Source organism: Callospermophilus lateralis, chromosome 7 (assembly GCF_048772815.1).
Source record: "Callospermophilus lateralis isolate mCalLat2 chromosome 7, mCalLat2.hap1, whole genome shotgun sequence".
Taxonomy (NCBI): Eukaryota; Metazoa; Chordata; class Mammalia; order Rodentia; family Sciuridae; genus Callospermophilus; species Callospermophilus lateralis.
In genome coordinates, this window is record NC_135311.1 from 68,641,594 (window position 1) to 68,662,246 (window position 20,653).

General features: G+C 36.2%; 1 protein-coding gene and 1 pseudogene across 1 annotated transcript; one reads left to right on the top strand and one right to left on the bottom strand.

Annotated features, from left to right (window-relative positions):
- Positions 1–1,248: 1,248 nt before the first annotated feature.
- On the bottom strand, positions 1,249–20,630 carry LOC143405183 (glycogen debranching enzyme-like). Its single transcript, XM_076863565.1, has 8 exons — positions 20,394–20,630; positions 19,314–19,426; positions 18,403–18,614; positions 17,174–17,271; positions 15,371–15,458; positions 15,140–15,273; positions 5,998–6,061; positions 1,249–2,357 (listed from the first exon to the last, which is right to left on the bottom strand). The coding sequence occupies exons 1-6, from the start codon at positions 20,453–20,455 to the stop codon at positions 15,160–15,162; spliced, it is 687 nt and encodes a 228-aa protein (XP_076719680.1). The 5' UTR covers positions 20,456–20,630; the 3' UTR covers positions 1,249–2,357; positions 5,998–6,061; positions 15,140–15,159.
- LOC143404386 (COMM domain-containing protein 2 pseudogene) lies at positions 2,062–2,667 on the top strand (annotated as a pseudogene).
- Positions 20,631–20,653: the final 23 nt, after the last annotated feature.

Here is a 20,653-nt window from a genome sequence, read left to right on the forward strand (position 1 = left end):
CAATTTTTGTATTTCTTTTTGTATATAAAGTATGTTGACACCCAATTCAAGTCTTCATACATCACATTTCACCATCCTTGCTAATCCCCTGCCCCCTCTCTTTCTCTCCCACCCCTTTACCCTGTTTCCCCCATGCTCTCCCTCCCAACCCCACCATGAGTCAACCTTATTTTATCAGAGGAAACATTCAGTATTTGTTTCTGGGGGATTGACTAACTTCACTTAGTATTATCTTCTCCAGTGCCATCCATTTACATGCAAATGCCATGGTTTGTTCTTTTTTAATACTGAGTAAAATTCCATTGTGTATATATGCCACGTTTTTTTATCCATTCATCCACTGAAGGACATCTAGGTTGGCTCACATCTATTTCATTCTACTATATTTCTTAAACCCACATCCCTGCATTTCCCTCCTTTAGCTATTGTGAATTGTGCTGCTATAAACATTGATGTAGTTGTGTCCCTGTAGTATGCTGTTTTTAAGTCCTTTGGATATAGTCTGAGAACAGGAATAGCTGGGTCAAATGGTGGTTCCATACCTCCATACTGTTTTCTATATTGGCTGCACCAATTTCCAGTCCCACCAGCAAGGTATGAGTGTACCTTTCCCCCCACATCCTCACAAACACTTATTGTTGTTTGTCTTCATAATAGCTGCCATTCTGACTGGAGTGAGATGATAACTTAGAGTGGTTTTGATTTGCATTTCTCTGATTGCTAGAGATGATGAGCATTTTTCTTATATTTATTGAATGATTGTAAATCCTCTTCTGAGAAGTGTCTGTTCAGGTCCTTAGCCCATTTGTTGATTGGGTTATTTGTTTTTTTGGTGTTTAGCTTTTTGAGTTCTTTATGTACCCTAGAGATTTGTGCACTATCTGATATGTGAGGTGTAAAGATTTGCTCCCAGGATGTAGGCTCTCTGTTCACCTCACAGATTGTTTCTTTTACTGAAAAGAAACTTTTTAGTTTGATTCCATCCCTTTTACTGATTCTTGGTTTTAATTCCTGTACAGTAAGAGTCTTATTAAGGAAATTGGGGCCTAATCCCACATAATAAGATTAAGGCCTATTTTTTCTTCTATTAGACACAGAGTCTCTCACAACTCTCTCTACAATACTGAGTAAGTGGCAATTATTTTACATGGAAGACTTTTCATATGGTAAGAATAGATGTCATGAAAGAAAGAGAGCTGTCCATTGGTAGGGGACAGGTCTCTGCTTTGTGGCTACTTCGTGTTGAGTGGGTTCTATAAGCAGTGTTCTGATACTCCTACATTAAAAAAAATTATGTCCAAAATATATTCTTCCCAAGGAAAGCTATATCACACAGATTACTATTATTACCCTTCTATACAAGTGGATGTCTTATGATTATATTTTTTCTTTTTACTCTGTAGTGGAAGGAAACATTCTCAACCGATGTAGCAAGAATCATGTATCAATACAATAAAAACACAAGTTTATCAACACATTCTTAAGAATCCCAGAAACAGAACTGTCCACATGAACAACTTGGATTCATGATGGAGATGGCATCATAGAGAAGTAGGAAAAAAGAGAATTACTTAACAAAAGGGACTGGAGAACTGACATTCCACAAATAAAATACACACTTGCATTCCTACATCATTCCATATGTATTGTCAACTCTAGATATATTAACCATGTTAATATTTTAAAAGGAAATTTTAAAATGATTAGTGGAAAATATTGTGGGTAGCTTTTAAAACTTGATCTTATAAAATATTTCCTAAGATTGCACACATAAAAACATATGATCACATGAGAAAAGATTAATAATTTGAGCACATAAAATTAAAAACATCTGGGGCTGGGGCTGGGGCTGGAGCTCAGCGGTGGAGTGCTTGCCTACCATGTGCAAGGTGCTGGGTTTGATTCTCAGTACCATATAAAAATAAATAAATAAAATAAAAGTATCGTGTCCAACTATAACTAAAAATATTTTTTTAAAAAATTAAAGACATCTGTATGTCCAAAGACGTCTTAAACAGGAAGACCAGGGTGCTGCTGGGTGGAAAATGGTGCCCAGCGAAGATGCTGCTGGACTTGTCGGAAGAGCATAAGGAGCACCTGGCCTTCCTGCCAAAGTGGTGGTGGAGTTTGGGTGGATCAGGGTGGAGTTCCTGAGGCAAGGGACCATCCCCAAGGTCTATGAGGGTGCCGCCAGGAAGCTCAACATGAGCAGTAACACTGTCCAGCATGGTGTGGAAGGGTTGACCTACCTGCTCACTGAGAGCTCCAAGCTCATGATTTCTGAAGTGGGTTTCCAAGACTCTGTTTTTGTTCTGGGATTCTCTGAAGAACTGAACAAATTATTGCTTCAGCTTTACCTGGACAACAGAAAAGAGATCAGGACTATTCTGGGTGAATTGGCACCCAGCCTTCCCAGTTATCACAGCCTTGAGTGGCGACTAGATGTACAGCCTGCAAGCAGAAGTCTCAGGCAACAGATAAAGCCAGCAGTGACTATAAAACTACACCTCAATCAGAATGGACCACAACAACAAAGTTCTGCAGACAGCCTCAGCCACCCTACTTCATCTAGTTCAGCAACTGTAACAATCTTTGGACGAGATGAAAACCAACCACTGTAGGAGAGTAGTTCACAACTTCAAGTGGTACCAAGTGTTAAGGTCCTAATGCCTTTGACTCATTTGTGAATGGATGACATTCAGGAATTACTTTTCAGAATTAACTTTTATTAATTGGTGTTGATAAATGCATCTAGATTCCATGAAATTCCTTTTCCTATTCCAGGATATTGAGGTCATGATCAGAAGCTAAAGTCAAGTTCCTTTTCTGATGCTAAATGTGGTCAGCTTCTTGACAGATTGAAATGTAATTTTGTATTTTAAATGTGTAAATAGGATTGAATCAACTAGAAATAAATCTATACTGTTCATATCTTCTGTATATATGAGCAATACCCTGTTTTGGGTACATTTTTGTCTGCTTAACTAGTATTTTCCTCTTTATTGATCAATTTTGAGAATAAAATTTACAGCTAATTTCTTTCCTATTCAGAGTATTTCTAAATAGTACAATATTTCTGACTTTTAAAAGCATCTCATGATGTTACTAGCTACAGAATAATGTAAAGTGAGTATGAGTTTTTTTTAAATTATATGCCCATATTGTTATAGGAAGTTCATGAATTTTTCTGTGAATGTAAAGGTCAGTAGTTTTTTACCATATTGCTGAAGTTTGACTTATGATTCATTGACTTAAGTAGTACTCAATTTTGTGTGATTGTTAATAATATTTTCACAAGGATTAATTTTTCCTATATACCAAAAGCAACTAAGAGACACACTGTCATTTACATTTATAAATAATGGATACAAGAATAATGTAATCAATGCTTGATTATCTGGGGTAGAAAGATGTCTTAAACTAAAAATGTTTTGAAATTTAAGAATATATTTTCAATATAACTGATAGAGGTTTCAATATAACTAACACACTTGAAAATTGAAAATATGTAAAGATAACCTACAAATTGGTAGGAAAAATATAATTAATCTAGTTAAAAATGACCAAAATATATGACCAGAAATTTTACAAAGGAAGACAAATGACTATCAAACACAGAAAAGGAATATAACATTATCAATGACAATAAATATAGACCTCATAATGAAATAGCTTCTGAAGGTTTTATTGCCAACAGCTAAGAGACCATGAGAAAGTGCCTGGACACCTCCAAGGAGACTAGACCAAGGGCATCTCACATGTGACCGACACTTGTGGCAACTGATGCTGCTTCTAGGAAGAGAGCTGGGTGTGATCCCTGGGCTCACCTCTCATATGCCCTGTGACCAGCAGCCACATTCCCTGCACATATACCAGGTACAGTCCCACACAAGGGAGGCCTGTGCCTAAAGCTCGTAGCAATGAGGTTCAGAGCAGCAAAAACCTGGAGATCTCTCAAAAGTGCATAAGCAGGAGAGTGATCAATGCAACCAGGTACATCCACAGGCTGACTCCAGTCAAAACCAGTGAGCACAGTGGGTGAGTTTAAGGACCACCACTCTTTGATGCCTATTTTTATGTGTCCAGCTGGCAAGGTTATGGTCCCCAGTTGTTTGGTTAAGCATCAGTCTAGATGTGGAAAAATACTTCTTAGCTGTGATTGACATTGACTTTGAGTAACATAGGCCACCCTTTATAGTGTAGGTGGGCCTCATCTAATCAGTTGACGGCCTTAAGTGCAAGAACTGAGGTTCCTGAAGCAGAAAGGATTCTTCTCAAGGTAGCAAAATAGAAGACTCATCTGAGTTGTCAACCTGCTAACTTATGGAATTGACTCGAGATTGCAACATCTACTTTTTCCTAAATTTCCGGCCTGCTGACAAGTGCCATGGATTTCTGATTGTCTGTTCCCATAATATGAAACAACACATCAAAACTAATCTCTCTCCCATTCTCTCTCTCCTTATCTCTTCCCAGACTACACAGAATGTAGATACATTCAACAGAATATTTTTGTTAAATTAAAGGATCACTTATATGCTATACATTTATATGCATTTGTACACACAAACAAACACATACACATACACATATAATGTTAGGAATACTAGCAGCTTCCATAAAACTTCAAAGAATGTGAGAGAATAAGGACTCCTAAAGGTGGAAGGAGTCAGGGGAAAGTGTATACTTTCATGAAAGTTGTTACACTTGAATTTTCAAGGTAGGTTTATGGGAAATAACTAAAAACTTAATAAAAGCAGGCCAGTATGGACAATGTAAGTGTGTTATCAATGTGAGTTATGGGCAATTGAATCTTTGCCATCTGAGATCTTTTGAAACATGAGAAAATTAGTAATCAATGTTTCAATGATGTGCATGGATTTCTGGTGGCAGTGGATGGGGGTGGAAGAGGAAAACAAAGGCCACATGCTGAGGAGAGGCACATTCCCACACCTGTGCTCATTTTTCAGTCATCTGACCAGCAAACAGAACTGTGGAATCTTGGCTGTCCCTGGAGTCACCTGGGAAGTTCTTAGTGCCTGGATCTCACCCCCAGACATCCACATTTATTGGCCTTAGAATGAGTTTAGGAAAGGACATATCTGAAGGCTCACCAAGGGGTTCTCAGTGCAGGTCTGGGACTCCCTGCGGGACAGGATGCTCTCAGGCTGCAGGTGTCTGAGCTCTGATTTAAAGTTAGTTTCAAGCAGGTGAAGAGCACAACCAGATCTGCTTTGTACAAAGAGTACAGGGCAGAGGGTAGAGGACAGATGAGCAAGAGGACAGACTGGCAGTCGCAAGGCAGTTTGATGCCCTTCTTGGTGGCTTTGGAGAAAGGTGAGGCATTTGGAAGCAAATGTGCTGACTGTGATGTGTGGAGACCAAGAGGGGAAGCTGCTCAGTGGTGTCTGGTGGGACCCAGGATTTCAAGCTGGTGATTAGGTAGGTTGTGATAAGTAGTGATGGTGAGCAGACTGGAACCCCTGGTCCTTTGATGTGCCAGCTTTGCAGAGCCTGGGAACCCTTTGCTGCAGAAAAATCTTTGTTAATCATTGGATGGCTTGAGAGAAGGTTAAAATCAATGAGTGATTATGGGCATGGTGACATATTCCTGTAATCCCATCAGCTCAGGAGGTTGAGGCAGAAGGATCGTGAGTTCAAAGCCAACCTCAGCAAAAGTGAGATGCTAAGCAACTCAGTGAGACCCTGTCTCTAAATAAAATACAAAAAAGGACAGGAATGTGGCTCAGTGGTTGAGTGACCCTGATTTCAATCCCTGGTACCCTTACTCCAATTTTTTTTTTTTTTTTACAATAAAAGCAATGGGTGATCTGTGCCTTTCCTCCCAGAGGACTGTTCAGGAAACTTTGCTTCTCATTCTCTGGTTCCTTGTGCCATGTCTGTTGGTGGCACAGCTTTTCTAGAGAGCAGGATTGATGGTTACTATGGAACCCACAGACTTCTCATGAGTTGTTCCATGGGGCCAGTTGCACTCACCTCTGTCTTCAAGTTTCCAAAATGCTGGTATAGTCCCATGAACATCTTCTTGGTTTTATTTTATCTGTTTTTAAACAAAAAGTGAGGATCTATTGAATTTCACCTAAAGTAATTAGCAAATAACATTTTTCCCCTTAGTTCACAGTGTCACAGCAAACCATCTAAAAGGTATTCATGAGCAGAGTAATGTTAATATTAATAAACCTAATGATGATTTAAAAGCAAATTGAAAATTTAATCTTTCATTAATTCATGACATAGTTATAGAAAGCCTAGTTATTATGACTTCAATAAAAGTTCTTTTGGAGATTATCACACTTTATTTGGAAAGAAACAGAAGGGCAAAAGTTTCTAAATCTAACTTGCAGTTCAAATCTTCCAATTCCTCCTCCTTTTCTGGAGGCAGGGTGAGGTTAAAGACTTCCTTTCACTCTTTTCTGCTTTCTTGTTATGGACTTCCCATCTCCTCCTGGCTGATGATTTATTTGAGTTTCTTAGGATGGAGGAGGCATAATCCAGGGGGTGGGAAACAACCTTCAAGAGCTGCAGCTTGACTAGACAGCACTGGACAGGTACCCAGGTGAAGAGCTGCAAGTGCTGGGTCAGGGGGCCCCCCGTAGCCCCAGACACAAATGTTTGCAAATTAAGCTCAGAAATACATCAGGAGTTTTTAAGGGAGTAAAAGCATCTCTGGTTTGTGAGATCACATGAGGAGAAGATGGTTGCCTGGGCCGCTGCTCTGTCAGGTCACTGGCTCTGGAATAGAGCTCAGAACAGAAAATGTCAGAGCCCAGTCAGAGGTTGCCCTGCCTCTCGCCTCCCTGTAACTGTGCTTTGGCAGCCTGCACCTTCTGATGGACTCAGCGCCAGTATCTGCAGCTGCTCAGTCTGCCAGAAGAGCTGTGTGAAGACAGGCCTGTCGGGAGGTGTCAGGAGTAGTAGGGATGAGAGCCTGGGCCTGGCTCCAGCACAGGAGTGAGTCTGAGCCGCACCAGGTTGTAGAGACGGCTGCATGGCAGCCTGGCAAAACTCCTCTGTCCTGACCTCTGAAGGTAAGGAGGAGCCCACATTGCTTTTGGGACCATGCTACATACCACTTTTAAATATGTTTATAAGGAACTGGCTTCAGAGTTATCACCAGGCACTGCTCACGGAGTTCGGTGAGAGGCCAGCACATGTTTCCAGAAGGTAAGACAGAGATACCCAATGAGGTCCGACCCCTCACACAGCATCCTCCTCACCCTCTCTCCTGTATAATAAAAGGTGTGAAGGTCATTACACCTCTCAGCACTGGGCTGGGGACACATGGGTGACTGGGTACCCTGCTTCAATTCTGGCTGATGGCGTGACTTTAACAGTGCATGTCTGGAATTTTAGAGCGGCATTTATGATCATTAGAAATAATCAAGTCCAGACCAAGGAAAAAGGTCTAAGAGAATGTTCAATAATTTATAGCTAAATGACTTTGGGACCTCAAGGTAGAATATCCAGGTGGTTCTTAAAGGACTCATAAATACTCAATTTAAAGGGGAAATATTAACATGGAGGTTTATGATCAGAGCATTGAAATTACATTGATCATCTCTACTCTGGCTCTAAAAATAAAAATGGAAGAATAATCCAGCTACCTAAGCAAGAAGGCTGCAAGCCATGTCTTGCATGGTAAAGTAACATCTGCCATTGGCACAGCTCAGGGACCTTGCTCCAGGAGACCTTCCTGGAAACGCCCCCAAGGACTCTCAATCGACCCAGCCTCTAGCCCCAACTCTGCCTGTCAGTGGTGAGTGTGTGCATCATTTGCTGTTATATTCTGTTTCTTTGAGGCAGAGAGGACACATATCAGAGTGAGAGAGGTTGATGGAGACAACTTCTCAGGAAGAGATCTGCCCATGAGCTGGAATGGGACCTTCCAAAGTTCTGGTTGTCCTGGGGCTGGCATGGAGAATGCAAAACAAGAGGTGATCTGAGGGTCTTTGGTGAGGGTTTATAGTACAGAGGGGTGGACCACAATGAGAAACGGAGAAGTGTGAGGCCTTCCTAGGGAAGCAGAGTGCCCAGGCCTCTCCTTAGATACCTGCAGCTCCTGATAGGGTTAAGGAATACCAAGCTGGTTCTGACACCTCCTAGAATGGAAATGACAGAAAAACTCACAATTCCTGCCCTATCTACCTTAGGATCTGTTGGAAAAATGCAGTAAGATCAGTTTTTACTGGAAAGAGATGAATTCTAGATAGGGCAGAGGGGTGGGAGGGAAAGGGAAGGGGCAAGGGATTAACAAGGATGGGGAATGTGATGGACATCATTTCCCAAAGTACATGTATGAAGACATGAATTGGTGTCAACATGCTTTATATACAACCAGAGATATGAAAAATTATGCTGTATATGTATAATAAGAATTGTAATGCATTCCACTGTCATTTATTTTTTAAAAAGTCAATAAAAATAAATTTTAAAAAATGAGAAGCTAAAAAGGAGATTAATAATAATGAAATAAAATAAAATAAAATAAAATAAAATAAATAATTATAATAATTTCCCTGAAAAAAAAAAAAAAAGATCATCCTGGAAACTAAAAAGTGCAGTCCAAATGCAAGCTCCACAAAACACACATGAACGTTGATTAATTACTTCCTGAATGGACAAAGCCAACAAATGGGTGGTGGTGCAGAGGAGAGAAAAATCACTTCCCAGCAACTAAAAAGAATGAATCACTGCCTCTCCTAAGACATTCACTGGCCATATTTGGTGGCCATTATTTGTCATTGGAACTCAGCTGTGTTACACATATTCTTCTGTACATATGAAATATTCCAAATAGGAAAATAATTTCATTAGATGAATATGAGATATTTTTGATAGGTATTATCAAAGAAGCTAGGTATTATATTTATTTTTTAATAAAGGTATATTACATGAACATATGCCTTTATTTATTTTTATTTTTATGTAGTGGTTAGGAATGAACCCAGTGCCTCACAAGTGCTAGACAAGCACTCTACCACTGAGCTATGACCCTAGCCTGGTATTATATTCCTTAAAAAAATCTATGAAATAGAAATGTAAAATATAGAAAAATTATTTAAATGTCTCCAAATATTAAAGTTATTTCAGAGCAAAATGCCAAATCTCTGAAATTGGATACTTGGGTAATCTGTTGTTGAACTATATTACCCACGTTCATGATTAGTTATTAGCAGATATGATTAATTAAGATGAGGTTATACTCGGGTAAGATGGACACTAATCCAATATTACTGGCATCCTTATACAGGAGAAATTTGGACACCAACATGCACACAAAAGGAATGTTCAGTGATGACTGAAGGTTTGCTGTCACAGCCCTAATACCTTCAGAGAGAGAATGGCCCTGCCCATGCCTTGATTTCAGATTATTGACTGGAGAAATTGAGACAATATCCTGTTGTTTAACAGCTTCTGTGAAGTCACTCAGTTTGTGGTGCTTTGTTATGGCAGCCCTGGCCATATCAAAGTCCTACTGATATTATGGAACAAAATGAGGTTATAAAATTACTAAAATTATAAGATTATAAATCTATGCTGCTCACAATTAAATGTGGACACTAGTACATGGAACATATACACACTAGTATAAAGAAGTCTCCTTTCCTGAAAAATTCATCCCTAAATTCATTAGGCAGGCAGAACAAAGGGGGTATGTACAATAAGAGAGAGGAGGAGAAAAGAAGGAAAGGATAGTGTTATGGTTTAGATTAGGTGTTCTCCAAAAGCTCATGTGAGAAAATGTAAGATTTACAGGTGAAATGGCTGGGTTATGACAGTCTTAACCCAATCAGTGAATTAATCTCCTGACAGGGCTAACTGTTCACTGTAGGCAGGGAGGGAGCACCTGGGGGAGGTGGTTCACTGGGAATATGACTTAGGGATATATATTTTGTCCTTGAGGAGAAGATCTCTTTCTCTGCTTCCTGCTGTGATGTCTTGAACTGTTTTTCTCCACCACACCCTATTGCCCTGATATTCAGCCTCACCTCAAGCCCTAAGGAATGGAGCTGAGCCCCAAGGAATAGAGCCAGCTGTCTATGGACTAAGACCTCTGAAATGGTGAGCCCGCAAATAAACTTTTCCTCCTCTCTGCTGTTCTTGTCAGGTCTTTTTGGTCAGCAGTGAGAAAGCTGACTAAGACAGATTACAAGTACTTCAAAGCAAGATGTCAGCACTCAAGAGGTATAAGGAAGGAGGTGGAGGTCACAACAGGTGTGGGGGTGGTTGAGAGTAATCTGAATTCAAGTGATGTAAGGAAGGCACTTGCATGTAGATGTTGCCTAATATGGAGTGCAAGACTATATGGGAAGGACATTTATGTCTCAGAACATCTGTTCAGGGGATGTCAGAGCCAGAGAAGGCACAGATGGTTTGAAAATATAAATATGGAAAAATATATGTTGGTAACAAATAAAAGAAAGCTGGAGTGCTATATTAATATTAAAGAAAGTAGACCTTGGAGCAGAGAAGTATCAGTGAGAAGGAAGGGATTTCATAAATGTTTATATACTTAAAAATAGTGTTTCAAAACACCTGGAGCAAAAACATATACAAAAGCACACAGAAACAAGAACAGCAGGAGATTGCAATATTCCTTTGTCAGTAAATCAGTAACAAGGAGATGGAAATCCCTTAAGGAATTTGAACATCAACCAACTTGAACCAACTGACATTTATAGAACATGCCACCTAAGGATCACATAATATATATTCTTTTTTTTAAGAGAGAGAAAGAGAGGAAATTTTTTTAATATTTATTTTTTAGTTTTCAGCGGACATAACATCTTTGTTTGTATGTGGTGCTGAGGATTGAACCTGGGCCGCACGAATGCCAGACAAGCATGCTACCGCTTGAGCCACATCCCCAGCCCCAGAATATATATTCTTTGCAACTGAAAACAGATGAATTACCTAGACAGAAAATTCTGAATCATAACTACTAATAAGTTTATAAGGATTTGAGTCACACAGAGTATATTCCTTGACTACAATGGTCACAATTTTAAAAACAATAATAGAAATAGCTCTGGAAAATTCATGAACATTTGAAAACTAATGAATTTCTGAATAACCTATGAGTGAAAGATAAAATCAAAGGAGAAAACAAAGTACTTCAACCAAACTTGGAATAGAACCACCATTGGACCCAGTTATTCCACTCCTCTGTATATACCCAAAGGATCTGAAAAACAGCATACTACAGTTATATAGCCACCCCAATGTTTATAGCAGCTCAATTCACAATAGTGAAGCTATGGAACTAACCAAGATGCTCTTCAACAGATGAACATATAAAGAAAATGTGGTATATATACACATGGAATATTACTCACCATAAAGAAGAATAAAATTATGGCATTTGCCAGGTAAATAAATTGAGCTAGAGACTTATCATGCTAAGTGAAATAAATGAATCCCCCAAAATCAAAGGCCAAATGTTCTCTCTGATAAGCTAACACACAATAAGGGGTGGGGGAATAGAAAGTCATTGGATTAGACAAAGGGGAATCAAGGCAAGGCAAGGAGGGTGGAAATAGGAAAGACAGAAGACATTCCTTTTCTATGTTCATATATGAATACACAACCAGTGTAACTCCATATCATCCACAACTACAAGAATGGGAAGTTATAATCCATGTACGTATAATATGTCAAAATATATTCTACTGCTAAGTAAAACTAAAAACACCAGTAAAAAAATTTAAGAAAAGGAAGTACTTCAACTAAATAAGTATACAACTTATCAGAATTTGTGGAATATGATAAACTGATACGTAAGGGGAAATGTATAGCACTAAACACCTGTATTAGAAAGGTCAAGAGGCAACCAGGGTACACATCTGTTTCCCAAGCTACTTAGGATGCTATGGTAGGAAAATCACAAGTTCAAAACCTGCCTGGGCAGGGGATGTAGTTCACTGGTAGAGTGTTTGCTAGACATGTGTGTGGCCCTGAGTTCAGAAATCAGTATTGCAAAGCAAAAACATTAATAAGAAATAAGCAAACAAACAAAATCCCTTGGATTTTTAGAGAATGAGCATATTTAGGTGCTGGAAATAAAAGCCAGAGAATGTAAACAGAGTTAATAGTGCAGTTAAGAGCACAGCCTGGAGGACCTGACTGCCTGGATCTTAGTAAAAGCTAAAGTAGATTACTTGCTGTTTGACTTTATCTAAGTTACTTCACCTTCTTAACTTTGTTTATAAAATAAAGATAATTAATGATAGCTCATATCTGTCTTATTATCTTGTCTATGTAACATATGTTAATATATCAGTCCTTTGCCCATAGCACAAGAGTTAATAACTAGAATCAACAAATGGGACTTACTCAAACTAAAAAGTTTTTTCTCAGCAAGAGAAACAATAAGAGAGGTAAATAGGGAGCCTACATCCTAGGAACAAATTTTTACTCCTCACACTTCAGATAGAGCTCTAATATCCAGAGTATACAAAGAACTCAAAAAACTAAACAATAAGATAACAAATAACCCAATCAACAAATGGACCAAAGACCTGAACAGACACTTCTCAGAGGAGGACATACAATCAATCAACAAGTACATGAAAAAATGCTCACCATCTCTAGCAGTCAGAGAAATGCAAATCAAAGTCACCCTAAGATACCATCTCACTCCAGTAAGATTAGCAGCCATTAAGAAGTCAAACAACAACAAGTGCTGGCGAGGATGTGGGGAAAAGGGTACTCTTGTACATTGCTGGTGGGACTGCAAATTGGTGAGGCCAATTTGGAAAGCAGTATGGAGATTCCTGGAAAAGCTGGGAATGGAACCACATTTGACCCAGCTATTGCCCTTCTTGGACTATTCCCTGAAGACCTTAAAAGAGCGTACTACAGGGATACTGCCACATCCATGTTTATAGCAGCACAATTCACAATAGCTAGACTGTGGAACCAACCCAGATGCCCTTCAATAGATGAATGGATAAAAAATGTGGCATTTATACACAATGGAGATTACCTAGCACTCAAAAATGACAAAATCATGGAATTTGCAGGGAAATGGATGGCATTAGAGCAGATTATGCTAAGTGAAGCTAGCCAATCCCTAAAGAACAAATGCCAAATGTCTTCTTTGATATAATGAGAGCAACTAAGAACAGAGCAGGGAGGAAGAGCAGGAGGAAAAGATTAACATTGAACAGAGACATGAGGTGGGAGGGAAAGGGAGAGAAAAGGGAAATTGCATGGAAATGGAAATAGACCCTCACTGTTATACAAAATTACATATAAGAGGTTGTGAGGGAAAAGGGAAAAAAAAACAAGGGAGAGAATTAAATTACAGCAGATGGAATAGAGAGAGAAGATGGGAGGGGAGGGGAGGGGGATAGTAGAGGATAGGAAAGGTAGCAGAATACAACAGTTGCTAATATGGCATTATGTAAAAAAGTGGATGTGTAACCGATGTGATTCTGCAATCTGTATACGGGGTAAAAATGGGAGTTCATAACCCACTTGAATCTAAAGGATGAAATATGATATGTCATGAGCTATGTAATGTTTTGAACAACCAATAAAAAAAAGGGAAAAAAAAATAACACTCCTTGAAACAACCCAACCTTCAAAGATCCCAACTCACTCTATGCAGATGAGAAAACCAAGCTTTAGAGAAGTTAAACAACTTCCTCATGGTCACAAAGTGAGTAAGTGGACAAGTGGATAACAACAATAATATGTGGTGGTGGTGGAGATGATGATGATGGTAATATGAGCAATTTTATATAGTTGTTTGGATTAAATGAGTCATTTTACATACATACATTTAGAATAATGCCTAAAACAGGCTTAATTGATCAATGAATATCATTTGTTGTTATTACCATTAGTTCTACCATGTAAACAAGGGAAACCTAATACTAATGGTACCAGAAGGTTTTTCATGAAAAAAGGAAAGCAATAGCCAGCTCAAAGTAGAGAACTTAAGTGAAGTCATGGGGTCTGGAAACTAGGAGAGATCTTGTTGAGTGGCTTTGCCAGAGTGGTGAGGGCGAAAATCAGATGAAGGTGGTAATGACTAAGTGGGTCAAAATGGAGAGAGAAAAAAGAGGTTACTCCTAAAGGGGACATGGGCTGGTAAGAGAGACAGGACCAGGTTTGAGTTAATAACTATATGAAGGGATTTTGTTTTAGAATGGGCTGACAGATATCTCTGTAGCTTAAGTAGGAAAGATAAAGTGGAATACCAAGAGAAGATAATTAATTACTGGAACAAGGTCTCATAACAGGTCTGAAGTGATGAGATGACAGTTAAAAGTAGAATGAACCCAGGCATGCCAGATAGTCTTACTTTTAACAGATAAAAGGGAACAAAGAGAAAATAAATGCAAAACCCCCCGAAACAGTACAGGGCAACGACAGAGTTGGGTGTTCTGTGAGTATATTTAACCTAATGAAACCAATTTTCATGCAATATTTGCCATGATAGTTTGAAGTCCCTTATGTTCTTGAAAGAGAGGTGATACAATTTATGCCAATTATGCATAATTAGTCTGAGCAGTAAGATGAAGGCATAATCTAGAATTTGAGAAATTAAGATAGACTTGATGAAATTTGTACCATTTTAGAAAAATATGTAATTCTGACCCTGATAATCTGCTAATAATTAGGAGAGAGGAGGTGAGAAACTGTTTTTGAAATAACAGTCAAAAGGCCAATTCAAATATTTTAACTATAATGGAACATTTTTGAAAATTGTTATATATATACATATATATATATATATATATATATATATATATATATATATATATATATATATATATATCTCAACTAGTTCAAAAGGCCTGATCCAAATATTTTTGGTTTTTGTATTTATTCTTTGCTAACCACATTCTAAAAATACGAGCTAAATTCTGAAAATCAAAGACTATTCCATATGTTCAAATCATACAATATCAAATCCTTAGCTTTAAGTAACTTACTACCTAAATCAATGAACGGAAGGTAAAATTTCCATGTTAAAGAAGAAAGGTTTCAAGCTTCATTGGGCTACCAAGAGCACAGAGAAATGAATCCTAAGGAAACCCAACTTACCTAATATCTAATGAACTGAGGACACACCAGTTATAGACACTACATGCCCATGACAACTTACCTCTCAAGATGAACATAATGTCAAGAAAGAACGTTTTTAACCAAAAACATTGTCTTTGCACTACACTCCGGACCCATCAATTTGAAAAAATATAACTTTGCATGAAGAAAATATCCAACAGGCCATAGCCATTCCTGAAAAAAAGATAATTTAAAGTAAAGAAAAAGAACTGTGAATATCTAAAAATATTTGAAAAATAACTGAAAACTCAGAGAAAAATGAAATTCTCACAGGTCCTTGGTGATCATTGAAACCTCTAGCAAGATTGTAGTTGTCATTGTCTAACGAATTGTCATATATTCCACAGTAAACCATATCACTGCAAAATGATTGGAACTTAAGTTAAATAAAAGAAGCTCAGATATCATAGAAAGCATTAAAAACATTTCAATAGCAATGTTAAGAGAAATAATCATGTTATCTTCCAATTCATAGAATAAGCTCAGCATTAAAACATAATTTAACCTTAAATAAGAATATAATGAGTCCAGAGGACTTTAGCAATGTGTTCAGGAATAATTAACAAATACTGACTAATATAAAAATTATTAAATATTCAGGTATCTTGCCTTCCAGGAGTTAACTTGACACTAACCATTGGTTTAAAGTCAAGTATTTCAAAAGGTCTCTAATATATGAATAATAATTGAAATGGTCATATAATAAATTGAATTATTAAATATTATAGATAAGGTTTTACAGGTTATAGATTATAAAGGTTGTTTTTGAAACTTCTCCATGAAGTTATTTTAAAATTATATGTGGCATATCATCAGACTACAAATAGCAATTCAACATACATTCTGATAGTATGTAAAATTTATAACATATTTATGCAGCAAACAATATTACAAAAATTATTGTAACAGATAATACAAGGGCAATGTATACTTGATTTAATTTAAATACAAAGTTTTTTTTAAGTAAGATAGATGTGGCCACAAAAATAAACTTTGTGTTTCAGTTTTGATCAGTGCTTCTTAACGACTCTGAAAATGTGAGTATCTTAGAATGTAGTTAAAACATACAAAATTTTGCATCTCATGATGGAAATGAATACATAGTAAAGTAGGAAAATTCTACAAAGGTAAGATTCTGTCATCAATTCATACAGAAAGCAAGTTGATAACAAGTATCAAGTTTTAAAGCAAATCATAAAGGAAAAACAGAAGGGTTATTTGAAACTCAAGAAAAAAAAACAAAGTTGGAAAGGACAGGAAATACATGATGGCATAAACCCACAAGTGTAAAATAAAAATTAAATCATTTATGGATATAAGTAAAAAGAGTAGTATAATTACAAAGAAAGGATGGATAAGACAAATATTGAGAACAGAATTAAATCCTCACCTGTCATCACTATATGTGAATAATACCTAATACTTAAAATATCATAAAACAGCAGCATATACTTTCTTTTAGAAATGTAGAAACAGCTATTAGTAGAAACAATATAGAAAATAATGACCACCTTTGAGGAGTAGAATTGAGGTGAAGAAAGGAAGCAAGGGAATGAATTTTTTTTCTTTTTGTGGTGCTGGGGATTGACCCCATGTAATGTTTTCCATAAATTCTCTTAGGTATATGCCCATATGGTCCAAATTCTACAAAAAAAGGCACAGATAGATCAGATGATAATGATGCTTCCTTCTAGATAAAGGGGTTTAAATTAATTTTGTGTTTTTCTTTATATATATATATATATATATATATATATATATATATATATATATATCTGTAACTTCTAATGTTTATAATAATCATTTACCACCTTTATGATCAGAAAAATGCACATCCAAAAATATTCATGACATTAGTTTTATAAACTAAAACTCTAATTGATTATTGAATACAGAATAAGACAGAGGCATTCTGAGTACTGATGCTTAATGAAAGTACAGATGACACTTTTAAAAACTCAATCTGAATGAAATTTTGGAAATGTTATCGATAAGAAAAATTAATAGCTGGTGTTAATATATTTGGATTAAATATAATCCTAACAACATTCTTAATACTTAGATTCCAACTTACTCTGGATCTAAAGTTTTCATGCCAAGGGGACCAAGTAATTTTTTTTCTGCAATCTCCAATGCTCTCCATGCTTTTTCTGTAGTAAACAGCTCAGGGGCCTAATGAATGTCAAAAACAAATATACAACTTTTTCACATCACAGAAGAATTACTTTCCACCTACATATACAAATCATCATCTTGAAAAAGAATGAATATATTTAAAAATACAGTGTGGGCAGAATTTAAGAGTAGATGCCTAACCAGATTTAATTCCATGAGGCTAACTTGGAAGCACTGTTCTAGGCCTTAGAAGTTAGGAAAATGTGTGGATATTCTTCAAAAACAGGAAGTTATCATAGTTATTAGGAATATAGAACTCACTTCAACTCATGTAATTTATTCTTTATAATATTTACAAGAGTTTCCTTTAAGGTATATCTGAACCCACTTTCTGCTTCTAGGATCATAATAAAATGTAGAACAGTGTAAAGTTACTTGTAATACAGAGAAGAAGGAGAAGAGGATCTGCATTAATTTTGGTGGTTGGCCTACAGTTAATGATTAATAAAATCAAATGCACATTGAACCAAAGCTGTCCTGTGTGCCTGTGTGTTTTTCATTCTACTGTAATTTATAATACCATGTTTAGTTAGGTTTTGACAAAATGGAAACAGCTAGGCAGGCATGGACAAACACAAACCTCTATTTTATTGCCCTCATAGTTATGGCAGAATTTAAAAAGGAGAGACTCTAGAATCCTTGGCTATACATAATTTATTAATTATCAATAAAAGAGCGTGTGAATTTAAGCTATTCCTGGTAATTCACTACTCCAGAACTTCCCATCTAGCATGCTGAGGCACTGGTTGTGGCACAGATGATTGGAAATACAGACATCTTTAGCTTTCAGGACAATTGGGTGGGTCAGGGGCTCATGAAAGCAGCTGGATTTGGCATAAACAGCAAAATTCAAGCACAGTGTCTTGCACAAATATCATTTTCTAAGTGTATTCAGGATGTGAAAGATACATCAGGAAAACACTTCATTGATCATCTTCCATTGTTTTCTATTTTTTGATACTGACTGGTAAATGTTAAAGGTGATAAGCAGACCTTTTTAATTATAAAAGACTATATAAAACTAGCTAGTAAGCAATATCCTTTTCTGCAGTTCAATGAAAACAGTAAAAAATAAAAAAATTAAGTAAATTCTGTTACAATTTGGACAGTTACAAACACTTCACTTACCACCACCATTGCTATGGTAAAATTAGGCCTGAGCTGGTAGTCACACCAAGGACTTGAAGCTCCATAACTGTCTTTGTATATGCCACATTTGTGAACTAGATTTGGATGCTTCTCATTAGAATCAGAAGGATCTTCTGAAACATGAAACAGTTTTTCAAAGTTGTCTTGTATTTTTCTGTTCCATTCTTCATATGAGACTGTTACAACTTTCCCTGGAAAATGATGAAAAGACATGGCAGTTTCAGACATTTAAAGCAATTCAAACCTCTAATAAGAGCCAAAAAGTCATATTTAGTACACTTATTACTTTTTATCTACTAGGGTAAAATAAATTGGCCACTTTTTGAAAATGTAGCTAGCCAAAATTGAAATGTGATATAAAACATTTACTGTATTTCAAAAACTCAGTACTTCCCAAAATATAAAATAGTTCAGGAATAATTTTATATTGACTACATATTGAATCATATTTCACACACATTATATTAAATGAAACATAATTAACTTCATCCGTTTCTTTTTACTTTTAACAAATGAATTAGAAAATTTTAAATTATTTATGTGGCTCAAATAATATTTCAATTGGACAGAATTTTCTCAAAAAAGATGTAAAGATTTCAAAATTGTTCATGAAAATAGAACCTGTTCACAGTCACACTAAGATCAAAGAAAAGCACAATAAGGCAGTAATATGTTGTTGTTTTTTTTTTTTTAACCTCAGTTTAAACTGCTATCAAAAATATGGTTAGTAACTAGATTTGCTACAATTTCCATAGAGTAGATTAATGATTTTTCTTTCTTCTTGAAATTTATGGTTTTCTAATATTAGCTAACTTCATCAAATGATGAGTACATAGTTGAAAATACAGACAGTATTAGAAGTTTCTTTGTAAATAAAAGGAACAGCTTACCATGTCTTTTTACTCTAACTTCATGATAAGGAAAAATATTTTTTTTGGATAATTCCAGCAACCAACGAATGGCAGATTTACACAAGCCCACAATTTCCACAGCAGACCCATCTCTAAAATTAAAAATAAATTTCATTCTCTAAGAAGGATTCATTTAGGCTCTATTTTAAGAAGGTATTCAATAAACAATTCTGATAAATAGTATAACCATTTTATTATAAAAGCAACTATCTACTAAGAAATCCTAACTTAATTAGGAATGTATAATTTTGCTGGGAACTGAAACCAGGCCTCACCCAAGTTAGAGAAGTGTTCTACCAGGGAGCTACACCCCTCAGTCTAGTAGCAACTATTTAAAAATTATTTTTTAGATAATTCTGACTGAAGATAAAATTTGAAGAAAAGAGCTTCTCAGTTTAATATAGTGCAAGAAGCTATTTGTTGATAGCTTCTGAAATAAGAAAAAGAAAAATGAAAAATTCTGGGACAAAAGTTTAAAGAATTATGAAGAAAAAAGATTTCCTTTTATGAAGTGAAAAGGCTTCATAAAAGACAGAACAACTGATGGTTGCTCATATTTACAAAAGATATGCACAATGAAATATTAACCATTGGGATAATAGATCATAAGACTTGATTTTGAAGTACTTGCAGAGGTTGAAACCATGATAATTTCTAAAAAAAAAGAACAGACAGCTTTGCTATATAACATATATCAAAAGGAACATATCTGCATGACAAGGAGAAAGAAAGGATGAGTCAGAAAATAGAAGAGAGGAAGAGAGGCAGATTTTTATTGATTTACTATGTAGAATACATCATTAATAGAGTAAAAGATTCTACAAGTATGTGTTTTTAAAAACTAAAATGGTAAATTAAAAGGGCATAATTAGGGGCTGGGGTTGTGACTCAAGTGGTAGAGTGCTCACCTAGCATGCCTGAGGCACTGGGTTCAATCCTCTGCATGACATAAAAATTAAAAAAAGGTATTGTGTCCACCTACAACTAATATATATATATATTAAAAATTTTTTTTTAAAAAAGGGCATAATTACAAAAGCACTTCAAAATAAACACTACCTTGGAGTGGCTGGTATTCCTCTGTTTCTTCTAGCTCTGTCACTTTCTCCCATTTTATCCATCCATGTGCCACAATTTAAGCGATTTCCTCCATAAATAAATCCTGTTTTGTCATCAACCCCTGCAGTTATATTAAAACCTAAAAAACTCAAAACATGTATAAAACAAATGTTCTATAACCGGTACATATTATATATAGCAAATGAAAATTAATATTTTATTTAAAATATTTATACAATTTATAGAAATATAATAAACCA